Genomic DNA, 23761 nt, shown 5'->3' with positions numbered 1-23761 from the left:
TTTTGGCTTCCCCAATGCATTAAAGCCTTTCTGGTAACTTAATTTTAATATACAGTCATGGCCGAAATTGTTGGCACCCCAGAAATTTTTCCAGAAAATCAAGTATTTCTCACAGAAAAGTATTGCAGGAACACATGTTTTTCTATACACAGGTTTATTCCCTTTGTGTGTATTGGAACACAACAAAAAAAGGGAGGAAAAAAAGCAAATTGGACATAATGTCAAACAAAACTCCAAAAATGGGCCGGACAAAATTATTGGCACCCTTAACTTAATATTTGGTTGCACACCCTTTGGAAAAAATAACTGAAATCAGTCGCTTCCTATAACCATCAATAAGCTTCTTACACCTCTCACCCGGAATTTTGGACCACTCTTCCTTTGCAAACTGCTCCAGGTCTCTCTTATTGGAAGGGCACCTTTTCCCAACAGCAATTTTAAGATCTCTCCACAGGTGTTCAATGGGATTCAGATCTGGACTCATTGCTGGCCACTTCAGAACTCTCCAGCACTTTCTTGCCATTCATTTCTGGGTGCTTTTTGATGTATCTTTGGAGTCATTGTCCTGCTGGAAGACCCAAGATCTCGGACGCAAACCCAGCTTTCTGACACTGGGCTCTACAGTGTGACCCAAAATCCTTTGGTAATCCTCAGATTTCATGATGCCTTGCACACATTCAAGGCACCCAGTGCCAGAGGCAGCAAAACAACCCCAAAACATCATTGAACCTCCACCACATTTCACTGTAGGTACTGTGTTCTTTTCTTTGTAGGCCTCATTTCGTTTTCGGTAAACAGTAGAATGATGTGCTTTACCAAAAAGCTCTATCTTGGTCTCATCTGTCCACAAGACGTTTTCCCAGAAGGATTTTGGCTTACTCAAGTACATTTTGGCAAACTGTAATCTTGCTTTTTTATGTCTCTGTGTCAGCAGTGGGGTCCTCCTGGGTCTCCTGCCATAGCGTTTCATTTCATTTAAATGTCGACGGATAGTTTGCGCTGACACTGATGCTCCCTGAGCCTGCAGGACAGCTTGCATTCCTTTGGAACTTGTTTGGGGCTGCTTATCCACCATCCGGACTATCCTGCGTTGCAACCTTTCATCAATTTTTCTCTTCTGTCCACAACCAGGGAGATTCGCTACAGTGCCATGGGTTGCAAACTTCTTGATAATGTTGCGCACTGTGGACAAAGGCAAATCTAGATCTCTGGAGATGGACTTGTAACCTTGAGATTGTTGATATTTGTCCACAATTTTGGTTCTCAAGTCCTCAGACAGTTCTCTTCTCCTCTTTCTGTTGTCCATGCTTAGCGTGGCACACACAGACACACAATGCAAAGACTAAGTGAACTTCTCTCCTTTTTATCTGCTTTCAGGTGTGATTTTTATATTGCCCACACCTGTTACTTGCCCCAGGTGAGTTTAAAGGAGCATCACATGCTTGAAACAATCTTGTTTACCCACAATTTTGAAAGGGCACCAATAATTTTGTCCGGCCCATTTTTGGAGTTGACATTATGTCCAATTTGCTTTTTTTCCTCCCTTTTTTGTTGTGTTCCAATACACACAAAGGGAATAAACCTGTGTATAGCAAAACAAGTGTTCCTGCAATACTTTTCTGTGAGAAATACTTGATTTTCTGGAAAAATTTCTGGGGTGCCAACAATTTCGGCCATGACTGTATAAGGTTTTCTGATATAATCAAATACAGCAGACAGGTACAGCATCAGAAAACAGTTGTTGTTGATATACAGTATCTTAAGCACATTTCAGTAGCTTTAACCTCCAAAACGCTTTTATAATAGCAAAAATATATTTTGGAATATATTCTGGATTGTTTTTAATTATAATTCTTCTGGACTAAATATACAGGGAGATGTTAAAGCTGAAAAATTCCTTCCTCCTCCTCAATGAATTTGTGTTCCATGAACTAAATATGCCTGCTATTAAGAGCCTTGGTGGAGCAGTGGGCTAATGCCTCCTTAGGTAACACCAGCTGCCTGCAATTAGTGCAGGTTCGCGTCCCACCAGGCTCAAGGTTGACTCAGCCTTCCATCCTTCCGAGGTAGGTAAAATGAGGACCCAGATTGTTGGGGGCAATTAAGCTGACTTTGTAATAATGCCGCTTGGGGGTGTGTGTGTGAAAGCCCTAATAAGCAGGCATATACATAGAATGAAGGCTACTGCTAAGCTTGTAAGCCGCCCTAAGTCTTCGGAGAAGGGCGGGATATAAATGGAATTAAAATAAAATAAATAAATAAATTTTACAAATCTAAATGACTTGCTTCCTCAAATTCAAAAGTGGATAATTTTTCCCCCTCCTTCAGGAACACAACTGTTTCTCCAGGGACATCACTGAGAGACAGAAATATATGTTGCAGGGTGGGGACAGTAAGTGGTTAAAAGTTTAGGAACAGTTTGGATCTTATTTCATAATAAAAGTATAGATAATCACAATTGGGAGTTTTGCTCCTGCATCAAATCACATCTAATGATTTTGGGGTTTCTATGGCACCTCAAAAGAGAGACTAACCCAGTATTGTTAAACATTCTTGCCAAAATTTCAGGAATTAGGTAGTTTCTGGTTTCCCTGAAACTGACTACTCATCTGTCTTCGGTCCATGTCTGAATTATATTAAATTGATTGTCAAAATGTTGTGTATCTTACACAGGTTTGTTCTGATGTATTCAACAGTACTTTGCACTCAGTATAACTCTGCCCTTACAACTACAATCGTTGGTTGTATTAAGGTAAGCTCTTTAAATTTGTAGAACCAATAAATAATTGTATTTATTGGTTCTACAAATTTTGTGACCTGAATTGGCTTTTATTTATGTGAGAGAAATGGTAATTATGGCAATTTATGAACATAATATCCTTCTTTCTGAGAAGTCTACTTAAACACTCTGTTTAAAAGCTTAAATTCCATTTATTTCTTTACTTCCAGAATATACTAATAACTTACATAGGAATGTTCTTTGGAGGAGATTATATTTTCACATGGACAAATTTTGTAGGATTAAATATTAGGTAAGTAGAATAAAGTATCTACCTTTTGAAGAAATAAATGGGCAAATTATGCAAGTTAATTGTGGAGTTTATGAAAAGGTGCTTATAGTAGCTTGGCTGTAGCAGCTAGCCTGGAAATAAGTTCTATAGAACTTGGAAATATATTACATTTAAGGAACTGTTAAGATTAATATTATGGTACTTTTCATAAATTGGTACACATTTTGGGAGCTGCAGATGAAAAGGTAGGAAAAATTAAAGAAATCACATTTACATAACAAAAAATGAAATGCATTCCAATATACTACTGTGCTGCATAATACTACAGAATATGTTGGAGAACTGTGTCTGAATGACAGTTGTAGGCTTTGCTTGGCTTCTGGGATTATTTAATCATATGGACTGGTAGTTAACTGTTTTATATTGGTATATGAGATTTAAGCTGGTTCACATGGGAATCTTTTTTCTGCTGTGGATTTTTCTTACCTCAAGAAGGGTATCTGTTTATAATGATATAATTCAAGGATGTAGACTCATGGTGCAATAGGTGGCAAATAAATTTAATAAATATTGAAAAACAATTACATACCTCATTTGAGTACTATTGTTGACATTGTTTAAATTACTCAGTCTTGCCTTATGTTGGTTAGAACAAAAGCCTTATAAGATCAGCCTATTTACTAATTTATTTCTGTATCAAAACATGACTAAGAAATTAAAATATATTACAATAGAAATTGGAAGACTGGATTTAGGAAGGTTAACTTTAAATCAACAATTCTGATAAAATTGTATTTTCTAAGTAATCACAAGTGCAAGTATTAAAATATGGAGTTTTTTTTTTCATTGGCTATTTATAGATGGCTGTTACCATTTCCTTCTAGTATTCACTAGGGCCTTAAAGCCACTTCTATAAGAGTACTAGTAGGAATAAAGCAAAGGCATAAGTACACATAATGAGCTATGAAAGGGTAAAAAAATATTACACGCGTCAGGCAAATTGTTAGGCAAATGACGCAATTATTTACTTGCATCACAGCTTCTACCCAAAATATATACAGGTAGTCCTCGACTTACAACAGTTTATTTAGTGACTGTTGGAAGTTATAATGGCACTGAAAAAAGTGACTTATGACCGTTTTGTGGCATTTAGGACTGTTGCAGTATCCCCATGGTCATGTGATCAAAATTCAGATGTTTGCAACTGATCCATATTTATGACAACTTAAGTGTCTTGGGGTAATGTGAACACCTTTTGCCACCTTCTGGCAAGCAGTCAATGGCGAAGCCAGATGTACAGCTGTGTTACTAACTTAACAATCACAGCGATTCACTTAACAAATGTGGCAAGAAAGGTCGTAAAATGGGGCAAAACTCACTTAGCAACTGTCTCACTTAGCAACAAAATTCTTTGGCTCAATTGTGGTTGTAAGTAGAGGATGACCTATCATGTCATACATGTTGTCATGTGATCCCCTGAAGATGCCAGTGATTTTAGGTAAGAGTATTTAATATAGGTAGAGACCTTTGGGTTTAAAATCCAGCTATTTTCAGCTATCAGGTATCCAGCAGCAGATCCTTGAGCAAACAGTTAATCTCCCAACGTACCTCTCACACATACTTACAACATGTCCTCACATTCAAAACTTTCTATCCTTCACTATATCCACAATATAGGAGGAATTAAAATAATTCCACCTTTGTTACTAGTGCTGAAATAAAACACGGTACATATGTGCAGTTTCTCTGTAGGAAGAAATGCAAACTGGACTGTGGATGGTGTGTGGGTGAAGAGACAAGATACCTAGCAGGGGGACATAAAGAATTTAGTGAGGGCCTTGTGGGTGTCCATGGCTGTGACAGTACTGACCACCAATTTAATGTTTCATGAAGAAGTTTTTTTCTTTGTTAATTCTAAATGCTAATGTTTTGCAGTATTGCTGGAAGCCTCGTATATTCCTACATCACTTTTACAGAAGAGCAAATAAGTAAACAATCTGAAACTAGCATCAAGATGGACATTAAAGGGAAAAGCTCTGTATGACAAAAGGCATACGTACCAGAGTGACTCTCACATTTTAACAAGATGTGTTGACAAATCAGTGTAGTCTGCAGTGTCTGAATAGAAATGGCTACTTTGTATTTGCACAATCTGAAGATTGCCACCTTTGGAATCATTTATTTATACTGGACTGCGCCTACGATGTATAGATTGCATTTAGTCTGCAAAGAATTATATATGTAGTGAAACAGAATTAATAATATCAAATGCAGCAGAAGTGTTGCTGGTCAGGATTGGGCGCAGCAAGAAAACGCATCATTGAAATCAAACAAGCCTATTGTTCAAACTCTCATGGCTTTGGCTTGAACTCTCCAACTTCTAACTGCCTTTTCCTTGAGGTCATGCAATCTGTATGAATGAAATGTATTTCCTACATCTCGCTGCATGAAGCTGTGTATAAATGATGATGATAAGATATTCTGAGCTGCAGTTTTTGGGGAAGGTAGATTTATATTCACAATCAAGAGAAATGTTACCCATACAAATTTGGGACTTCTCAATGTCCCAATTTTTTTCCTTAACCTAGTGAAGCACTTTTAAGTGTGTGTCACACATTGTTTGGGTTTCTTGGCCAGAATTGTTTTTAAACTTTTATAGACTTTATGGGTACCTGTTATAGATAAGAAATAGATAAATGTTCTAAAGAGTAAGGTTTTAAATGCGATTTCTCCTGAAGAAATGAGAAAAGCAAACTACAGTGCTAAAATGTGGAATTTTTTCCCCAAGTAAAAGGTTTTTCTTTTATTTACTTAGCTTTTTTCTATGCAGTGTGCTTTTTTAAAGAAAAATCTCATCACTTGTTTTTTTTAAGGTTATAGCTTTTTTAAAAGACTGTTATAAATGAGTTTGTCCTTCTGTGATTTAAGTGTTTTGAAATGCAAATTTCTGGAAAAAAATTTTTTGGCAAGCTTTTATTGGACATAGAAAAGCATGCTATTGGAAGTTATTCTTTCTTATGCTTTTTGAAATGGGTTCACATATTATGCTAAATCAGGGCTTTTCAACCTTTTCACCCATTGTACTACTTTTAGGATATGGCAACATCTGAGTACCACCAGTCGCCTAGCAAGGTGTCAAAAACTTGACCAAAAAAAAAAAAGGAAAAAAGTGAAGTACAGGTAGTCCTCGACTTACAACAGTTTGCTTAGTGACTGTTCGAAGTTACAATGGCACTGAAAAAAGTGCCCCCCAAGCCACAGCCGAGCAAGACACCTGCCTGCCCTCCCCGGCGGCGCTCTTCCTCCTGTATGAGGTTTTCATTGTTGTGAGCATTTCTGTTGAGGATTGGCAGTGGGGGTGGGTGGGGGGTGCTTGGTTTTTATTCCCCCCGTCTGCTGGGTAGTTGCAGCAGGTTTTGGTCACTTCACATGACCCTGACCGGCATAAATATGAATCAGTTGCCAAGCATCTGAATGTAAATCACAAGACCCTGGAGATGCTGCAACATTCCAGCTGATCGGTGCTTCTTCTGGGCTCAGAAGCACCAGGATCAGCGCCGAGCTCCAGTTGGAGCCTGGCGCTGATCCTGGTGCTTCCACTGAGCCCTGACTGCCCTGCAGCTCCCGCCATCTCTCACTGAGGCTTGTGTGGTGCTTCCACTGGTTCAGCTCATTCCCCTCCCCCACTACGTTTCTAGGATGGTTGCGTACCACCTACCAGGTGCCAATGTACCACAGGTGGTACCCGTACCACTGGTTGAAAAGCCCTGTGCTAAATCATTCAACAGGTCCCTTCCATTTTGAGGAAAGTGAAGTCCTGGGTGTTTATATTGATGTGGTGGAAGCTGTTTTCAAAGGAGCCTCACCAGACTTGCAAATGAATCTTTTCTATCTGTTTGAGGTCTTCATATTGTTGCAAAGCAAATCAGATTTACAATGTCTCTAACACAAGTCTTTAAAAGAAATGACAGTATATTCTATTATCAGTTGCCCTATTGTATGCCTCTCACTCACTTACGCTGAAACATGAGAACTGTAATATCTAGATAGTGTTTATCTAGAAAATTCTGAATTTGAAGGAGCTATCTTTCAAATTCAGACCATGTTGAAAAATGGCTAAAAGCAAAATATTCTGCTGAATGAAATCCAGTTTGCTTTTTTCTAAAGAAAACCTAGCTTCAGTTTATTTGACTCAGTGAACCACACAAATTCCTGGCCTTGTACATAGTGAGACTGCAAAATATAATCTCTTTTAAACATTAAAGACATTGTAAAGGAAAACTCTTGAGTTTGGCAGCCAAAAATCTATAGTAGTTGGTAGGACTTTTTTTTTGACTAACAAGACTTTATTAAAAGGCACAAGCTTTCATGAATTGTAGCTCATATTTGCAATTTTAAAACAAAACTACACCAGGATCATCTTACATAAAAAATCTTCAACTATCTAAGGTTTAACAAACACAAGTGATTTTAATACATTGCTATTACTAATTGATACTGTCCCACATGTAACCTGCATGTGCATAACTACTCATTCTCCTCCACTTGCTGCATTTTCTTTTCAAATGCTTCATCTGTTTATCCACTTCATGCATCCAGTGAAGTGAGCTACAATTCATAAAAGCTTATGCCTTTTAATAAAACTTACACACCTTTTAATTATTAAAAAGTTCTAAAGCATTACATTTTTTCTGTATTTTAAAAGGAAATAAAGTTAAATCCTAAAATTATCAGAATGTAAAAGATTTCTCATCCAAGAAGCTGAGGTTGTAAGTGAATTTCTTCCTTTCTACCTTATTGTTCTGTTGTCAGGACAAATCCTGGTTCAGGATTGTCAAGCCTGAGGAAGTGTGGGTACCAAAATTATCATACGACGCTAACAAAAATGAACTAATTTTATCCTGCCCCACTCAGTCGGCCTTGGATTGTCCTGCCTGTTTTTTCCTATCTCCATGATCTTGCATGTAAGATACAGTTACGCCCTTAATTGCTTTGCGAGTTAAATTTAACTCTAAAATGAAGTCTGTGAAGCAGGTAAATTTTATATATTCTGTGTTAAATATAAATATGCAGTTATTTACGATCTGGCATCAAAAATCCAAATTATGTGTACTGGAGACATTATTTAGCATGTAATTATTGTTTTGTATATTTGACTGTTAGAGGAGGGACAAAGAACTATGCTGGACATTGCAACAACACCAACAAGAAATCCTATTGCAGCAGTAAGTTGCTCTCTAAGATCACACAGATTGTTTGGCACACTTTAAAATACATTCTTTTAACCTTAAAACTGTTGAAAGTAAACACAGAATTTCAGAGTGCGTACTTGCAGTATGCAGAGCGGCTAACTCAAATAGTTTTTTCTGGAATAGTCTAGCCCAGAGGCAGGCAACCTTGGCTTTTATGACTTCTGGACCTCAACTCCCAGAATTCCTGAGCCAGCCATGCTGAGGGAAAAGGGAGAGGTTTCCAAGCTGAGCCATGCTGGCTCAGGAATTCTGGGAGTTGAAGTCCACGAGTCATAAAAGAGCCAAGGTTGCCTACCTCTGGTCTAGCCTAACATAAAAGCAGAGAAGAGAATCCTGGAGCTTCACAGCCACGTGATGGTCTTGAGCCTTTTGCAGCCTCAGAAATACTCTTTCGTAATGTTGCAGATTTATTGCTGCTTTGAGGTATGAACTACATGTGCAAAAACAATAGTTTTTACAGTAGATTTACTGTGATTTGAAAGCCCTGTTCTCCCCATAATGAGAAACCCAGCCATTAGCAATAGCTAATAGCTTGGAAACCTTTGGTCACTAGAATATTGTCCGTTTAGGAGGAGAGTAAATTGATTCAAGCAAGAAGCAGCAACTTTTTAAATGTCACAGGCTCCATGTTTTTCTTTTGGGTAAATGATGCCTTAGCCAGCAACAATTGGGAGGGGAGAGGGAGGAAATAGTGGAATTTGGATGTGCAGATTTTTTTTCTTTGCCTAAGGTGTTAAATCATCCTTTGCCTTTACATTTTTTTTTTGTTTTCAATTCTAAATCATGGAAGATTATTCCTTCATTTATTATTGCTTTGCCACTGAATTTAAACCCTATGATTGTAGGTGGTTCTGGAGTTCACAGAAGAGTCAGTTCTACATAAAGAGACGTGTAGTTTCTCCAACTGCTGTAAATCAGTTATCAAGAACCAACATTTTAATCAAAATATTAACTGTAGATTTTGCACCTGCCAGCTATTTAGAAGAATGAATTGTCTTGACTTTGAAAGTAGATTAAAGGGATCTATTACAGTAGAATATATTTTCTTGTCTACTTATGCTGGCTTGTTAAGTAGATAATGGTAGCATTTAGGTAATGCAGGCTAAAAAATGGATCACTTAGCACACAACTACCTTGGTCTACTGTTACCTTAATTATACTGTGCACCAAATTTCTCATAAAATGCTTATGGACAATTTATGCAAATAAACATGTAGAGTAAGAGATGCTGTTAGACTGAAATTCTCATAATTCAGTCAAATTATTGTATTTTTGTTAACTTGCTCTACTGAGGCAGTTGCTCTCAGGTACCTGTTAGAGAAAATGTTAATCTACTGGATAGATTTACTGCCATATAAAATAGTTCTCAGTTGATTTGCTTTTTTGTAATATACACATTTTTAGTGCCAAGTTTTAGAATATATATATATATATATATGCTGCCTAGGTAAGCAAGTCTTAATAGTTTTATTTTCTACACTGTTAAAACTTCTTGTTACTATTTTTCCTATATAGAGCAATCCAGCATTAGGAATAAACATTTTTATTGTATAACTTTTATGTGCTATGTATTTTTGTACTGGCTTAAATAAATCAAGAATGTCTCCATTTACATTTTTTTGTTCTGGCTTTTATAAGACTTCAATATTTTAGTGACAATAGATGTAGTTATACTATACTTTAAATGTACTGTTAATTATCTTAGGCTTTGACACCACTTTTTAGTGAACTCTAATGGTGTGACAAATTCAATAGTTGCCTCCTTTGTAAAACCAGTCATTATCTGTATTTAGCATTTTTTTTACAAATAACTCAAAGTAGCAAACATATTCAGCACATCTTCCTCCCATTTTCTCCACAACAACCCTGTGCGGTGAGTTGGGCTGAGAGAGGCAAGTTGGGTGCACTGAAATATGATGAACAATATGTGAGAAAACTTTGTCTTCCCGATACCTATATATCCCCCATACTAAGTTGGTATTTGCCACTTCAAAGACTTTATCTCTACTCCTGAAAAAAATAGATATGTTTTTAATATTGAGAAAATATTGCTAGGACATGTGAATAAAAGCATCTCTTCGTCACATATTAGGAATTACGATGCAGTCATTGAGCTGGCCCAAAGAAATCTGTTCAGGCTGACCTTCAGTGTGTTGTTAAACAATCATTCTGTCCAAACTACCTCATAAGACTCGTTTCAATAAAACATCACTCAGTATAAATTTACTACCTTAAACTTCTGGGGGAAGAAAGGCTACATATTTAACAAATGAATAAATGCATTTAAAAAGGCCAAACTCTGTTGCCAAGGAAACTATAAATGTCTCCATGAACTCAGGATTGACTCAAGGGTGATATAAGTTATTTTAAAAAATAATGTCCCTATTTCCGTATGTATGTGGAAATTTTAATACTTTAATGATTTAAACTTTTCCAGGTCTATATTACTGTTTCTTTGCACATCAGCAAAAATATTTAGCTAACTCATATTTTATTTCAAGACAACAAGCTTGAACAATGGAGGAGTCTTGATTGCATCATCTAATTATAATCAGAAATGAAAAAAGGAATAAAAACTATTCCCGCCTCCCCTTGTATCTGAGTATTATTTCTTCTCTTAACCAAGATGAAGTTTCTTTGGTCAAAATTACTATACTGGTTCTCCCATTCACATTATGGTATTAATGTTTTTAATTATTAACCATCACAGGGTAGGTAATTTTGACATTTATATCATATGACTATCTGAAAATGATATATCTAAGTATCTTAATCACAATAATCATATTCCATTATTCCATCCTTATTGAATGTTTAGATTTGTAGGTACCTGTGACAACCCTTGGGAATAAATTAAAGAGTACTTTTGAGGGTGGAAAGTACTAGATTCTACCTAAAATAATTATTTTTCTGCCAATTTATCCAACCTTGCATGAAACCCTATTGTACTGTACTATAATTGCACCATGTCCGGCCAATGTGGTGGTGTAGTTCAAAATAGTTGGAGGACAACAAAATGGAAAGATTACAGGTCATTCTTTAAAGTTGTTTTCTGGTTTCTATTTTATATAAACATATAATTTATATAAAATAGAACCATGACATAGTTTAGCATTTTACTGATTTTCCATGCAAATGATCATAAAATAAAAATTGTTTAATTTTCTTTTATAATTTCCTAACATATTAACTCCAGGCACTATAATTTTTAAATTTGTACTTATATGAATATAGCCTTATAAGATCCTGGCTTTACCAAACCCTTGTTTATTAAATCTTTGTTACAACTTTTCATTTTTCTTTACTAAAGATACGAATGTATCTAAAAATAATCTATAATCTAAGAAACAAATTCTATCTGGGCTAGTAATTTCTCAGTACTTCTAATAGCGATCTTTTTTATTACAACAATTAATTCAGCTCTATATTCTGTGGTATGTCAAGAAATGATTACATTTTATTGGTAAATACCCTCAACAAAAATATTCAGACTTAGATATTACAGTTCTAATTTCACAGCAAGATTGTATACAACTCAGTTTATCCCTAATTGTTTTGTGTGTTTTTTTTAAAAAAAACCCTATTGTCATTAAATATCTGGAGTTTAGTTTGAAACTAGTGTGAAGCACAGAATTTTATTTTGAAGTGCAAAGGTTTGCTAAAACTATTATTGAACAATTCAAGTATTCTCTCCCATATAATTAAGCAGCATTTTCACATTCTCTTAAAAGAAACAAATTCCACTCTTTAAGTACTCAATATTTGTATTTATATAAGCAATATGTTTAAAAAAATACTTTAATAAGCTTTTCCAGAATTGCAGACAGGGAGCTAGGTAAGAGACACAGGTATTACCAACAGTGCAAAATTACTATGTGAAAAATTTATAAAAACTACTTTGCAATTTTTTTTTTGATTTCTTTCAAAATATCACTTAAAACCCTTTATAAAGCCAACAGTCAGGCCTGTTGAGTTGAAGGTTTGATTCAGACTGCATACAATGCACTTTATGGATCAGGACACAATAGTGCTTAAAATATACATTACAATCACTATACAAAGCTGTACTGACTTTTCAGACCAATTTGGAAACAATGGGTCATCTTTTCCAAACTGCACTAAAAGCTGTTTGAACTGGTTGCTAAATTACAAGATTTTTAAATAGTACTACTAGTGCAATGTCTTTATCAAGTTATAGTGGCTGCATTTTAAAGAACATGAATAAAATATTGTATAAACACCTGCATAAATGAGATGCACATTACAATTAAATACTTAAAAACAGCTGAGCATTACATATTGAGTATGGAATGTCAGGATTTTCTTAGGCATACCATTAAAGGTAAGATTAAAGACCAAAGTAGTTTCTAAAAAATGTACACAGTGCTATATTTTACTTACAAGCCTGAGAACAATATATTTATAAACTTTCCTATGAACAGTCTTGCAAGCATTTTCAACCTGCAAAAATACAGACAAGGAACAGAAAATAGGTTTTCAAAGTTGCAATAAGATTTCTAAAAGCATTGCACTGCCTTGCTTTGATATACTTTTTAAAACATAATCTTTGATACGAGGCTACAAAAACTTTGGATTTTCATATTAACAAAACTGGGTTTGGTCAGCCATGGCACTTTCCCTAAAGCAGTAAAATTTAAAAGATTAAATATTTCATCTATACACGTTATACTGCTTGTAAGCAACAGACAATAAATACTAGTACTATAATGTTAAAGCATGGAATTCATCAAAAATGTTTCATGAGAAAGCAGAAGGCTAAAAAAAAAAAGACATTTCCAGGAACTACAACAAAAGTGTTTTGGGACAATCTAAAAGACTAGTGGACTAAATAATTAAAATCAAACTATTTTGCCAAATCATTAAATGAGCAGATCAACTTGGAAGCTATAATTGTAACATTTCAAGTAAGCCCCAAGACAAGCACATGGTTAACTTTGTTTTATATAGCCAAAGTTGCAAGAAAAAAATAATGAAAGACTTTATATGTCATTGAGAGATTGATTCTGTAAACCTTCATTATGGCCATAATCCAAATCCTTTTATATATAGGAACTGACACTATTGAAACTATTTCCAGACTGACAAGGATTTGTTTCAAACGTAAAGAAGGTCAACAATCCTTACAGTACCTCAGATCCATGCATATTAGTACACATACATGCCATAATAACTACTACCCACACTTTTGTACTTCCTCAGAAGCAGTTAATCCATGGATTTGTTGGATGCAGCATAAGGACCCACAGCATGCAGGCTAAGCATTTGGTCCTCATCAAGGTAGCCAGATTTAATTAATTCCTAATTCTACTGTGCTCACCAAAATGTACATATAAACTGATAAAGTAATGGATGACCTTGACTAACAAGAGTTAGCAACATTAAAGCCTTCAGATGATGTTTTTTAGACTCTTATCTCATAAAAAGAAATCTGAAAAACAATTATAAAAGCAAGAACACTTGTGCAATCATAGCATCACGCTAATCTAAAAACTTTTAAGTCACCATCTGTCCCAAGATAAAAGTTTGAAAATTCTGATATTAATTTGGGTAAGCAATTTAAATATTTAAAATTTCTACCGCTTTCTGAAACATGACTTTTATTAATAAAAAAAGCTTTAGCAAAATAAAGTGAAGCTGACAAATCCTCAGAAGATCAACTCTCAGAAGATCAAAGTTTACCATACTGTACAAGTTATGAAAATTACACACTTTTTAGTATTGCAAAAATCTTTCAAAGGCTACAAAATCTGGAAAAATACAGAAAGTATTTCTTATTTCCAGATAAGAATATGGAAAGACATCACTGATGTCAATAATTTTACATACAAACCTCTTGGTTTATTTTTAAAATATAATTCATTCATATATATATGTGTGTGTGTATATATATATATATATATATATGTATATGTATATACACAGATACACACACATATATATACATATTTACATATGCCTACACGCTGACACACATATACATTATACACACGCCAATGAATTCTCATGCAACTTTCAGGATTTACTGGCATTCCTTAAAACTGTTCAATATTGCTTCTTTCTTCACTTCCATTTTATCAATTCTGCTTGGGAATTTTAAGCTATTTTTCAAAGTATAATTTACATAACAGGTTAGTGCCCTGAAGTCATCTAAAGAAATTTGCCTAAAAAACCCAAAACTCTCAATCAATTGTATAGCAACTGCCTCTCTGATAGAAATTTCTCCCATCTGCATTTCAGGATTTTAAAAGGTATACTGTAATCTTAGCTAGGATTAGGAAGCAATTAAAATATATTTCAAAATCTCCATAAATTATTTTATGGGATTTGAATCTGTAAAGAGAACCTATTAATCCTGAAAATGCAGACATCCCATAAAATTATATGAATGAAATGTGTTCAGTCACCCACAGTGTCCTGGTCTTCAAATTTCCCTTGGGCCACTGTTTCTTGGAAAATTTCAGACGAAGCTGTGCACTCTTTGTCACTGCTGTTGATTCTTCTCCTTTTCATAGGCCTTTCATTTGTATCTTCATGCCTTGTATTTGAATGAGGAAGTTTAGAATGATTGGAAAGATTTTCGGGTTCATAACCATTTGTATCAAAATCTACAAGTTGCGTTTTTTTGCCAGTTGTTGGTCCATTTATGTGCAGCCCTTCAATTTTCATGTCATCTTTATTTGATAACTCACTTGGCCCATTAGTAGATACACCTAGAAAGAAAAGAGAATATAAAACAGAAAAGAACTACCATCTTAAAAAAACAAGTCACAAAAACAAACCATAAAACATGGATATGATATCATATATACAGAATGCAGTCGCCCAATTTGTAACTACTTAGCTTTTAAATAGCTTGAGTGACACTACAAAAGTGGTTGATGACATCATAATCCATACTAAATTTGATTTCATTTTCTTTGCATTTAAATAAGGCATACCATCTGGTATGTATTTTCCCCTGCTTCTACTTACTTAATATTATTATTTCTGGAACTGCAGTGAGATGTTACACTAGGGGCTGGGAAAACACAGTTTTAAATTTACCCTTAGTGATGGAAATTTCAAGGGTAGGTTTGGCCAATCTTTCTCTCTTAGTCCAAGCTACTCCACAGTAAACGAGTTGAGGTTAAAACAAGAGATAGAAGGAGCCACCAACACTGAGTTCTTTGAGAAAGATAAGATATGACTCTAACAAACAAATAAATAAAATATTTAAGATAGTCCTGTCATTAAGAGGCTGCAGTCTGTACAGAGCCATGTATTTTTCTGATCCCAAATACATTTTTGCAGAATTGAATATTGTAGCTTCCATCTTAACAAATGACAAAACCGGGAAAAGGTACAGAAGAAAAAATTAAACTTAGATGAAAATTACTTGCAAAAATATACTTTGTTGGCTTAAAGCAGGCATGTCAAACTCGCGACGTCATGTGACATCGCGCGACGTATCCGAACTTTTTCCCATTGCCGAAAATGGGATGGGCGCGGTTTCTCCGTGATGCTCTGGCCCGTGGGCCGGCAGATTGACATCCCTGGTTTAAAGAATGCACCATTAGGGAATTTAGATGGAAGAAGATATTTTACCTACCATTTTGATTACCATTGCTGGTTGTGCTGTCCTCTCTTTCTGAATGGCTGGTGCTACTATTGGAAGTTGTAGGAGGAGGGCTAGGAGCTCTGCTGGATGCCGCACTTTCGCTTTCATCTAAAAGACGATCCATGTAGTCCCTTTAAGAAAATGTTCAAGAAATTTGCTCTTCAAATATGCTTCACTTGAAGTGCTACACTGAACAATCTGCATTCACCTAATGCTAAGCCAAGATTTTAAAACCATAATTCTTATTGAAGAAGACAAATTTCCCTGGTTTGCACATATATTAAATCATATTATGCTAAAGCAAAACCAGAGAAATGGCAAGTTCTATTATTGTACTTAAGATAAAAAGCTCAAATTCAATGAATATGTATTACATATTGTATTTTACTCTTGCCCTGTACACCGCCCTGAGTCCTTCGGGAGAAGGGCGGTATAGAAATATTAATAAATTAAATTAAATTAAATTAATTGTACATTCAAGATGGCGGCGCGTTCACACGCAGCGGCTCTGAGCTCCCGGCAAACATCAATTTGCCTACAGGGGGAATAGGTCGACAGACGATGCCATAGCTACTGCTTTACACTCTGTAGCAAGTCATCTCGAGAAGCCTGGAAGTTACGTCAGGATGCTTTTTGTTGACTACAGCTCGGCTTTCAACACCATTTTGCCGAGCATTCTCATCGAGAAGCTGACTGACTTGAAATTCTCCCCTGCCATCTGCGATTGGATTCAAGACTTTCTTAGGGATCGGTTACAAACAGTGAGGGTCGGCTCTGCTTTGTCCACCCCCCTGAAGCTTTGCACCGGCACGCCACAGGGCTGTGTGCTTAGCCCCTACCTGTACTCTTTATACACTTATGATTGTGTATCATCTGACCCATCCACTGTGATAATCAAGTTCGCAGATGATACAACTGTGGTGGGTCTTATTACAGGTGGGGATGAGACAGCATATAGGGCGGAGGTACAAAAACTATCCATATGGTGTAGTAACAACAACTTGCACCTAAACATCGGCAAGACGAAAGAGATGGTGTTAGACTTCCGGAGAAAAAAGGAGGAACCTGCCCCACTTTACATCGGAGAGAACTGTGTAGAGAGAGTTTCCTCCTTTAAATTTCTGGGAGTCTACCTCTGTGAAGATCTGACCTGGAAAGTTAATACAACTCAGGTGGCTAGAAAGGCCCAACAGAGGCTTCACTTTCTTAGGGTCTTGCAGAAGAACAACAGGTAATGACCCTCTTTTACCGGTCTACTATAGAGAGCGTCCTCTCGTATGGTATTGTGGTTTGGTATGCTGGTCTGACAGCCGCGGATAGGAAAGTATTACAGAGGGTAGTGAGCATAGCACAAGACATTGTGGGCTGTTCCCTGACACCACTGGATGACATCGCCAGGGCTCGTTGCCTTGGAAGAGTGAGGAAGATTCTCAGGGATGACTCACACCCTGGACGGTATCTCTTTACTCTCCTACCATCCGGTAGGAGATATAGGAATATAGCCAGCCGTACCAACAGGCTGAAAAATAGCTTTTATCCGTGGGCTGTTAGGCTTTTAAATGGGACATAATCTTATGCAGAATTGACTTGGGAGGCTGGTGTGTGGTGTAGTTGGTTCACATAGTGTGGTGGGATGGAGGGTTTGTTGTCACTGTGTGTTGTGGGGAGAGAGCACGGGGGGAGGCTCAGCTAATCTCAATGTACACATGTACTTTGACAATAAAGGTTTATTATTATTATTATTATTATTATTATTATTATTATTATTATTATTATTATTATTATTATGATAAAAATAATAATAGCGTAAGACCCCAGAAATTCAATAATTGTTTAGAAATTCAACAATTAATTTGTTTACAACTTGGCATATGATTTGCTTATGATTTCTATTTCTTGCTGAAAGTACTAGAAAATACAGGTAGTCCTCACTTAATGGTTGCCCTATTTAGTCATTGTTCAAAATTATGGTGGTGCTAAAAAAAAACTTTATAATCGGTCTTCACATTTATGAGTATTGCAGTGTCTTGCAGTCACATGATCTCCATCTGCATGTCTCACAGTTGACTTCTGACAAATAAAGTCAATGGCGAAGCCAGCTATAAAATTGCAAGTTGTGGTCATATGAAAACTTGCCTAATAACGTGATTCACTTAATAACCACAGAGGAAGTGATATATAAACCTATTATGATCATGTGATATCTTTCTTAACAACCATGTCACTTAATGTTGGGGTTGCCAATCCCAACTGTGGTTTTTAAATGACCAGTAACTTTAAGGCAGGGGTGTCAAACTCGCAATGTCATGTGGTGTGTCGCGATGTATCGTGACTTTTTTTCCATTGCTGGCAATGGGGTAGGCATGGTTTCGGCATGATGCATCCGGACCGCAGGCCGGCAGTTTGACACCCCTGCCCTAAGGCATCATTCTAATATGATACACCTTAGTAGAAAAAGTCCAGTTAAGACATTCAAAGAATAATCCATTTTAAATTTTGAATGGAGATTTATTATACAGTAAACAAGACGACAAAGGCTTGCCTAAAGTAACATTTCTATGCCAGGCTACTAAAGTTTTTAAACTATTTCTATGACCCTTTTGTTGTCTATTGTCTATATTTTTTTTCCTGTTTTATTCCTAGGTGACCTGGGGTTATTTATTGTTGAAATGTGCACAGAAATTCTTGAGGTAACTGGCATACTTAGCAAAATCCTCCCTTTGTATTATGTTTTTTACAAAAGAGAGCAGGTGAGTGTAATCCTAGATTCAGATCAGAGGAATCTCAGTTAAAATTCCCATTCCACTACTTTTCTTATACTGTTCCAACCGGATATTCCTATCAGTTATAATATAGGTCACATTTGTGGGAAAATGAGACATATAATCTGGACCTTCAGTATAAAGGATAAAGTTGCAGTTTCAATAATAGCATGTGTACTTTTGAAAAGACAACATAATATTCTAATGTAATACAAAAGTGGTATTCAGACTGATGACTAGAAAGAAACACTTTCATTTCTAATTAATTAAAAAAGCTGTCATTTCTAAAAAAACAAATTATTTTAGTACAGTGCAAGGTGAGAAAACAAACAATCAACAAGACTTACGTTACACCAGGATGGAGATTGTACTTCTTTTTACCAAATCTTGTCTGCTGAGCAAAAAAGTCATATCGTTCTGATTTTTTCCACATGTAGTAAAATGCTACACACTCTCCGACAGATCTTGTTCGTACCTGTGTTTATTACACACCAAGAATATAATCTACTTTAATATAACATTCATATTAAAGGACATATTTATAGGAAAGGGAATATTCAATATAGACAAGCCAGCAGATAACAAATTATTCTTATTTTTTTCCCCCTCTCAAACATCATGCAACACCCCTTTTTACTTTGTAATGCTTGACAACTGCATATCATCACCAACATCATCATCATGATTGTGCTGGTACTCTAATCTTGCCTACGCGTTCCCACAGAGAGGGCCTCCTCAGGGTGCCACCGATCAGAGAATGTCGATTGGTGGCCCCCAGGGGGAGGTCCTTCTCTGTGGGCGCCCCGGAGCTATGGAATCGGTTACCGGTTGAGCTCCGGATGGCGCCCGACCTTCGCTCCTTCCGTCGCGACCTAAAGACATTCTTATTCGAACAAGCCGGCTGGGGTTTTTCTTATTGTTATCTTAATATTTGTAATTACTGTTTTTAGTCGGGCATATATTTAATCCTTTTTAACTTTTGTATTTTTTATGCTTGCCCTGTTCACCGCCCTGAGTCCTTCGGGAGAAGGGCGGTATATAAATAAAATTATTATTATTATTATTATTATTATTATTATTATTATTATTATTATTATTATTATTATTATTATTATTATTACATATTCATTTGCTTAAATAATGCTAGAATAAGATAGTAGGACTATAATACAAACAATAATAAAAAATAGACCCCTGTAAGTCAAGCCTCAGGCAAATCAGTTTTTTAATCAGGGAACAAAAAAACCACTGCTTCTGTTAAAGAGTAAAATCCTGTTGAGTTTGCTGGAGAAGAATTCCACTGTCATGGAGTGGATATGATGAAGAATTATTTGAAATAACACACAGAAAATCAAGATTTTTTTTAAGTAACTGAACTCTTGCTAAGAAAGGGATGGGGAAAAAGAAGAACTCAACATTCTAGCTAATTGACAACAACAATGGATTGTAAGCAGGAGGCAAATCAAGTCTTAACAGCCTTAGAAAACACTGAATTGTCTTTCTGGGGTGCAAAAGCTTTTAAAGAGACAAACAGAATTCTGTACAATCAAGGAAACTGAATCTCAATAAAACCACTGTATAGCCCAATAGAATTAGTGCCATAATTGTGTAAGCCACTAGAACTGCAACCAAATAGTGTAATATCTTTTGCAGAATATAAACAAAAGGGTTTGAGAGATGCAATCAATATTAAATGTCCTGATACATTGACCATATTAGAGCCAGTGATTTGACAGCAGCACTTCAAAGATAAGGAGGCATAGTAATTTCTCCATAATGCCTCTGTCTGCTTTAAATAATTCAATTTCAAATAATGACCGCTTGAAGATCCAACTGGGTAACATAAGGGGAGTAGGACATGCATCAGCAGTGTAGGATGCTATGGGTGAAATGGGATTTAACAGCTTTTCTAAGATTGGCACACGGTAATGCCAGGGCTCTAACTTAGCCCTAAACTTAAGCATGGTTAAAGTTAACAAGATTCTCTGTTTTAAGATGGATGGAAAGTGATTATGTGGCAACTTGGTCAACCTCAATCTTAATGACGGTTAAGTGATAGCCACTGGTGATCAGTGATAATCACTGTTAATATGGGCAAGGAAAATTCAATCTGTTAAAGGATCATAACATTCTATAACTGAGAATAACTGCATTTGTCATACTGAGGCCTCATGAGGTCAAAACTGAACACACTCTTTGAGTGCCATATTAGAGTAAAACTAAGCAATAACACAAGTAGTCATCGACTTACGAACACAATTGAGCCCAAAACTTCCATTGCTAAGCAAGACAATTGTGAAGTGAGTCTTGCCCCATTTTACGACTTTTCTTGCTATAGTTGTTAAGTGAATCACTGCATTTGTTAAGTTAATAACATGATTGTTAAGTGAATCTGGCTTCTCCATTGACTTTGCTAGTCAGAAATTTGCAAAAGGTGATCACATGACTCTGGAACATTGCAACCGTCATAAATATATACCAGTTGCCAACTGTCCAAATTTGGATCATATAACCACCAGAATGCTGCAGCGGTCATTGTGAAAAATGGTTGGAATGCACTTATTAGGCTCCACACACGTTTGCACTACTCAGGTGACCCTGTGGACACAGGTAAACCTCCAGATGCTTTCAATGACTCTCTAAAGGAATACAAATGACCATCTCTCTGCAAGCAACATAAATCCTTCCACTCCCCACCATCTAGTCAGAGCTGAAGAAGTTTCTTGGATGAGAAGCGAAACGTCTTCTTTCTTTCAAAAGAAACACAAGAAAGTCCAGTTGCCTCCTGAAAAAGCACCTTTGGGACAACCATAACCTGGATGACTGAGAACCTCCATAGACATTCAAACTTACTAAACCAATGGTTGTAAGTCAAGGTATTGCCTTCATTACAATAAAAATGTGACTTCATTCAAATTAACTTTCCAAACTGGAACAGCTGGAAAGGCAATTTTAGGCTTGCAGGCCAGAGACAAAATAAGTATTTTATATTCAGGCTACTCAGGCCTTCAGTAACATGGATCATCTCTGTCATTACCATGATGGCCATGATCTACTGAATCTCTTCTAACTCAAGTGTTGAGAGAAAGCAAATTGAAATCCGCCACCTTATAAGGCTTTCATCATTATACAAGTTACTAACCTTGTTTGCTTGGATTAAGTGAAAATCCTTTCCATAAGCTTTCAAACCTTGTTCAAAATTTCTACATTCTTCTTCTGTCCAGACAGACAGCTCCTCTGAATTAAAATAATACAATACATAAATAAGAACTTCAAGTCAAACAAGGAAGTCTATGTATGAATTCTTAAGTACTAAAAATGATAACATGTCTCCTATTTGATACAGATGTGACATTTTATTTAGTAAAAGGTATTTTGGAAACAGGGAAGCTCCTTATGGTGAATTTAAAAGAGTACATAGGGAAAGTGAGCAATGCTTCGTATTGGAAGCATCTTCCTGCCTAATTTATTTCCTAGGGTAGGGTTGGGGGTTAATTGGTTTAGAAAGCAGAATCTAAAAAGGGACCTTCCTTTCTGTCCTTTTTCATTTTCAGAGCAGACAAAATCTTTTCTGCACAGAAGCTCTTCACATTCATACAGACTTACAGAAATCATTGCACTGTGAAAATACAATGCCATGATTTGCCATCATTATCTTTTTTATGCTATACTAGTTTTCAAGATAACCAAGGTAGTATGGAAATACCTCCACAGCAAAAGATGTGCTATGAATTAGGTCCTCCCTGTCCTCTTCCCGTCCCACCTCCTCCACCACCCCAATTACATGGAATCTTCAGATGAACTCTCTTTCTCCATATCTACCAGAAGGAAAATATGGTTACTGCAATATACGTGTACACCAGAGCTGAGGTTTAAGAGAATAAAATATTCAACTAAAGTATGAAAATCACTGTGTCTATGTGGCGTGGGTGTGTGTGTGTATAAACGTAACAAATAAATTTTAAAAATGATGTAGAAATTCACAATAGTAAAACACGCTAAAAAATAAAATCATACATACCTCGGGCTGCTTTTACATTAAATCTCAATCTTCTTAATGCTTCATCTGTATCAAAACTACATTTCACTAATTCATACAAAGCCTGCAAAAGAAGAAGTCCACATTGTCTTCTTAGACTTGTTTTAAAATTCTAATGTTAAAAAATGACAGAACTCAAGCAATATGAACTATGACCTCCAGGTTTTTCTATAGCTAATAAAAAAATTCTAGATCATCTCTTCAAGATGTTCTAAAATATTAGGGATTGGATATAGAATATTATTCCTCTGACAGGAACATCCTGAAGGAGTGGCCTGCTCTGTTGAGGGAAAAAATGAACCAATTTTCCCGGATTTTCTCTGTTTTCATCAACCACACAATCTTCTTACACTGTTTTGGAAATCTCACAACCCGCCAGGGCAAATTTTAACAAAAATGTAGGTAATAAAATAAGCAGGAGAATTGGGGTATACTGCTGAAAACCACTCTCTTTGTAGCCAGTGGAAAAGCTCTGTTGGCAAATGAAGATTTCCATATATTTGATATACCTGTTCATTATCTTTAATATGGGATCCTTCAGGAATTGCATCAATTCCTCTCTCATCGCCTGTCCGTCTGGAGGCTTCATTAAGGAATTCAATCACTTTATCTTCAGTCAAGTAATCTGGATTCCATAGCAATTGATCATCATTTTCATACACTAAAATTACAGACAGATAATTATATATTTCCTAACAATACTTAGAGATCGGACAATTCTTTGCATTTTATCTTGCATCTAAGACGGCTCATAAATTTCTGATTTTTTAAAATATTACTGAAAAATAGAGCTGAAAAAAAGAAGAGAAAAGCATTTTCTCTAGCAAAGAGATTCAGGAAAATGCCTCATCCTGTTTATTTTTTTTTACTTATTTCACCAAGTTCCAGGTAAGTGCAAACTTGATTTCTAATGACATTACATTTGCAGATTATACCAACTTTCCAACTGCCAGGAAGTGTTGGAGTTGCTCAACCAATTTGTTCTTAGAGTTTCTGCAACCACCAAAGCACCACAGCTACAATTTATAAAAAAAATGTTTCACTATTATGGCTGGTATAATTCAGGCTGGTTTCTATGT

General features: G+C 36.0%; 2 protein-coding genes across 5 annotated transcripts in view; one reads left to right on the top strand and one right to left on the bottom strand.

Moving 5' to 3' along the window:
- Positions 1-10843, top strand: part of SLC35D1 (solute carrier family 35 member D1) — a gene marked incomplete at its 5' end in the record, with an annotated part of 29880 nt that extends 19037 nt beyond the window's left edge. The window contains 3 exons of the mRNA XM_081323964.1: positions 2674-2752; positions 2950-3032; positions 4947-10843. Of these exons, the coding sequence (XP_081180090.1) occupies positions 2674-2752; positions 2950-3032; positions 4947-5055 (271 nt within the window). The 3' untranslated portion in view covers positions 5056-10843. The remainder of the gene's footprint in view (positions 1-2673; positions 2753-2949; positions 3033-4946) is intronic.
- Positions 10844-11879: 1036 nt separating this feature from the next.
- Positions 11880-23761, bottom strand: part of MIER1 (MIER1 transcriptional regulator) — a 51960-nt gene continuing 40078 nt past the window's right edge. For 3 of the 4 annotated variants that reach the window (XM_081323960.1, XM_081323963.1, XM_081323961.1), the window contains 7 exons: positions 23192-23343; positions 22665-22746; positions 21786-21880; positions 18991-19118; positions 15873-16012; positions 14693-14994; positions 11880-12724 (listed from right to left, as the gene is read on the bottom strand). In XM_081323960.1, coding sequence (XP_081180086.1) covers positions 12650-12724; positions 14693-14994; positions 15873-16012; positions 18991-19118; positions 21786-21880; positions 22665-22746; positions 23192-23343 — 974 coding nt within the window. In that variant the 3' untranslated portion in view covers positions 11880-12649. Of the gene's footprint in view, positions 12725-14688; positions 14995-15872; positions 16013-18990; positions 19119-21785; positions 21881-22664; positions 22747-23191; positions 23344-23761 lie in introns of all 4 variants that reach the window. The other variant, XM_081323962.1, reaches the window with a different exon arrangement.

Source organism: Vipera berus (assembly GCF_964194415.1).
Source record: "Vipera berus genome assembly, chromosome: 3".
Classification (NCBI taxonomy): domain Eukaryota; kingdom Metazoa; phylum Chordata; class Lepidosauria; order Squamata; family Viperidae; genus Vipera; species Vipera berus.
Note: the sequence above shows the minus strand (reverse complement) of the source record. Positions and strands in the feature narration are given on the sequence as shown.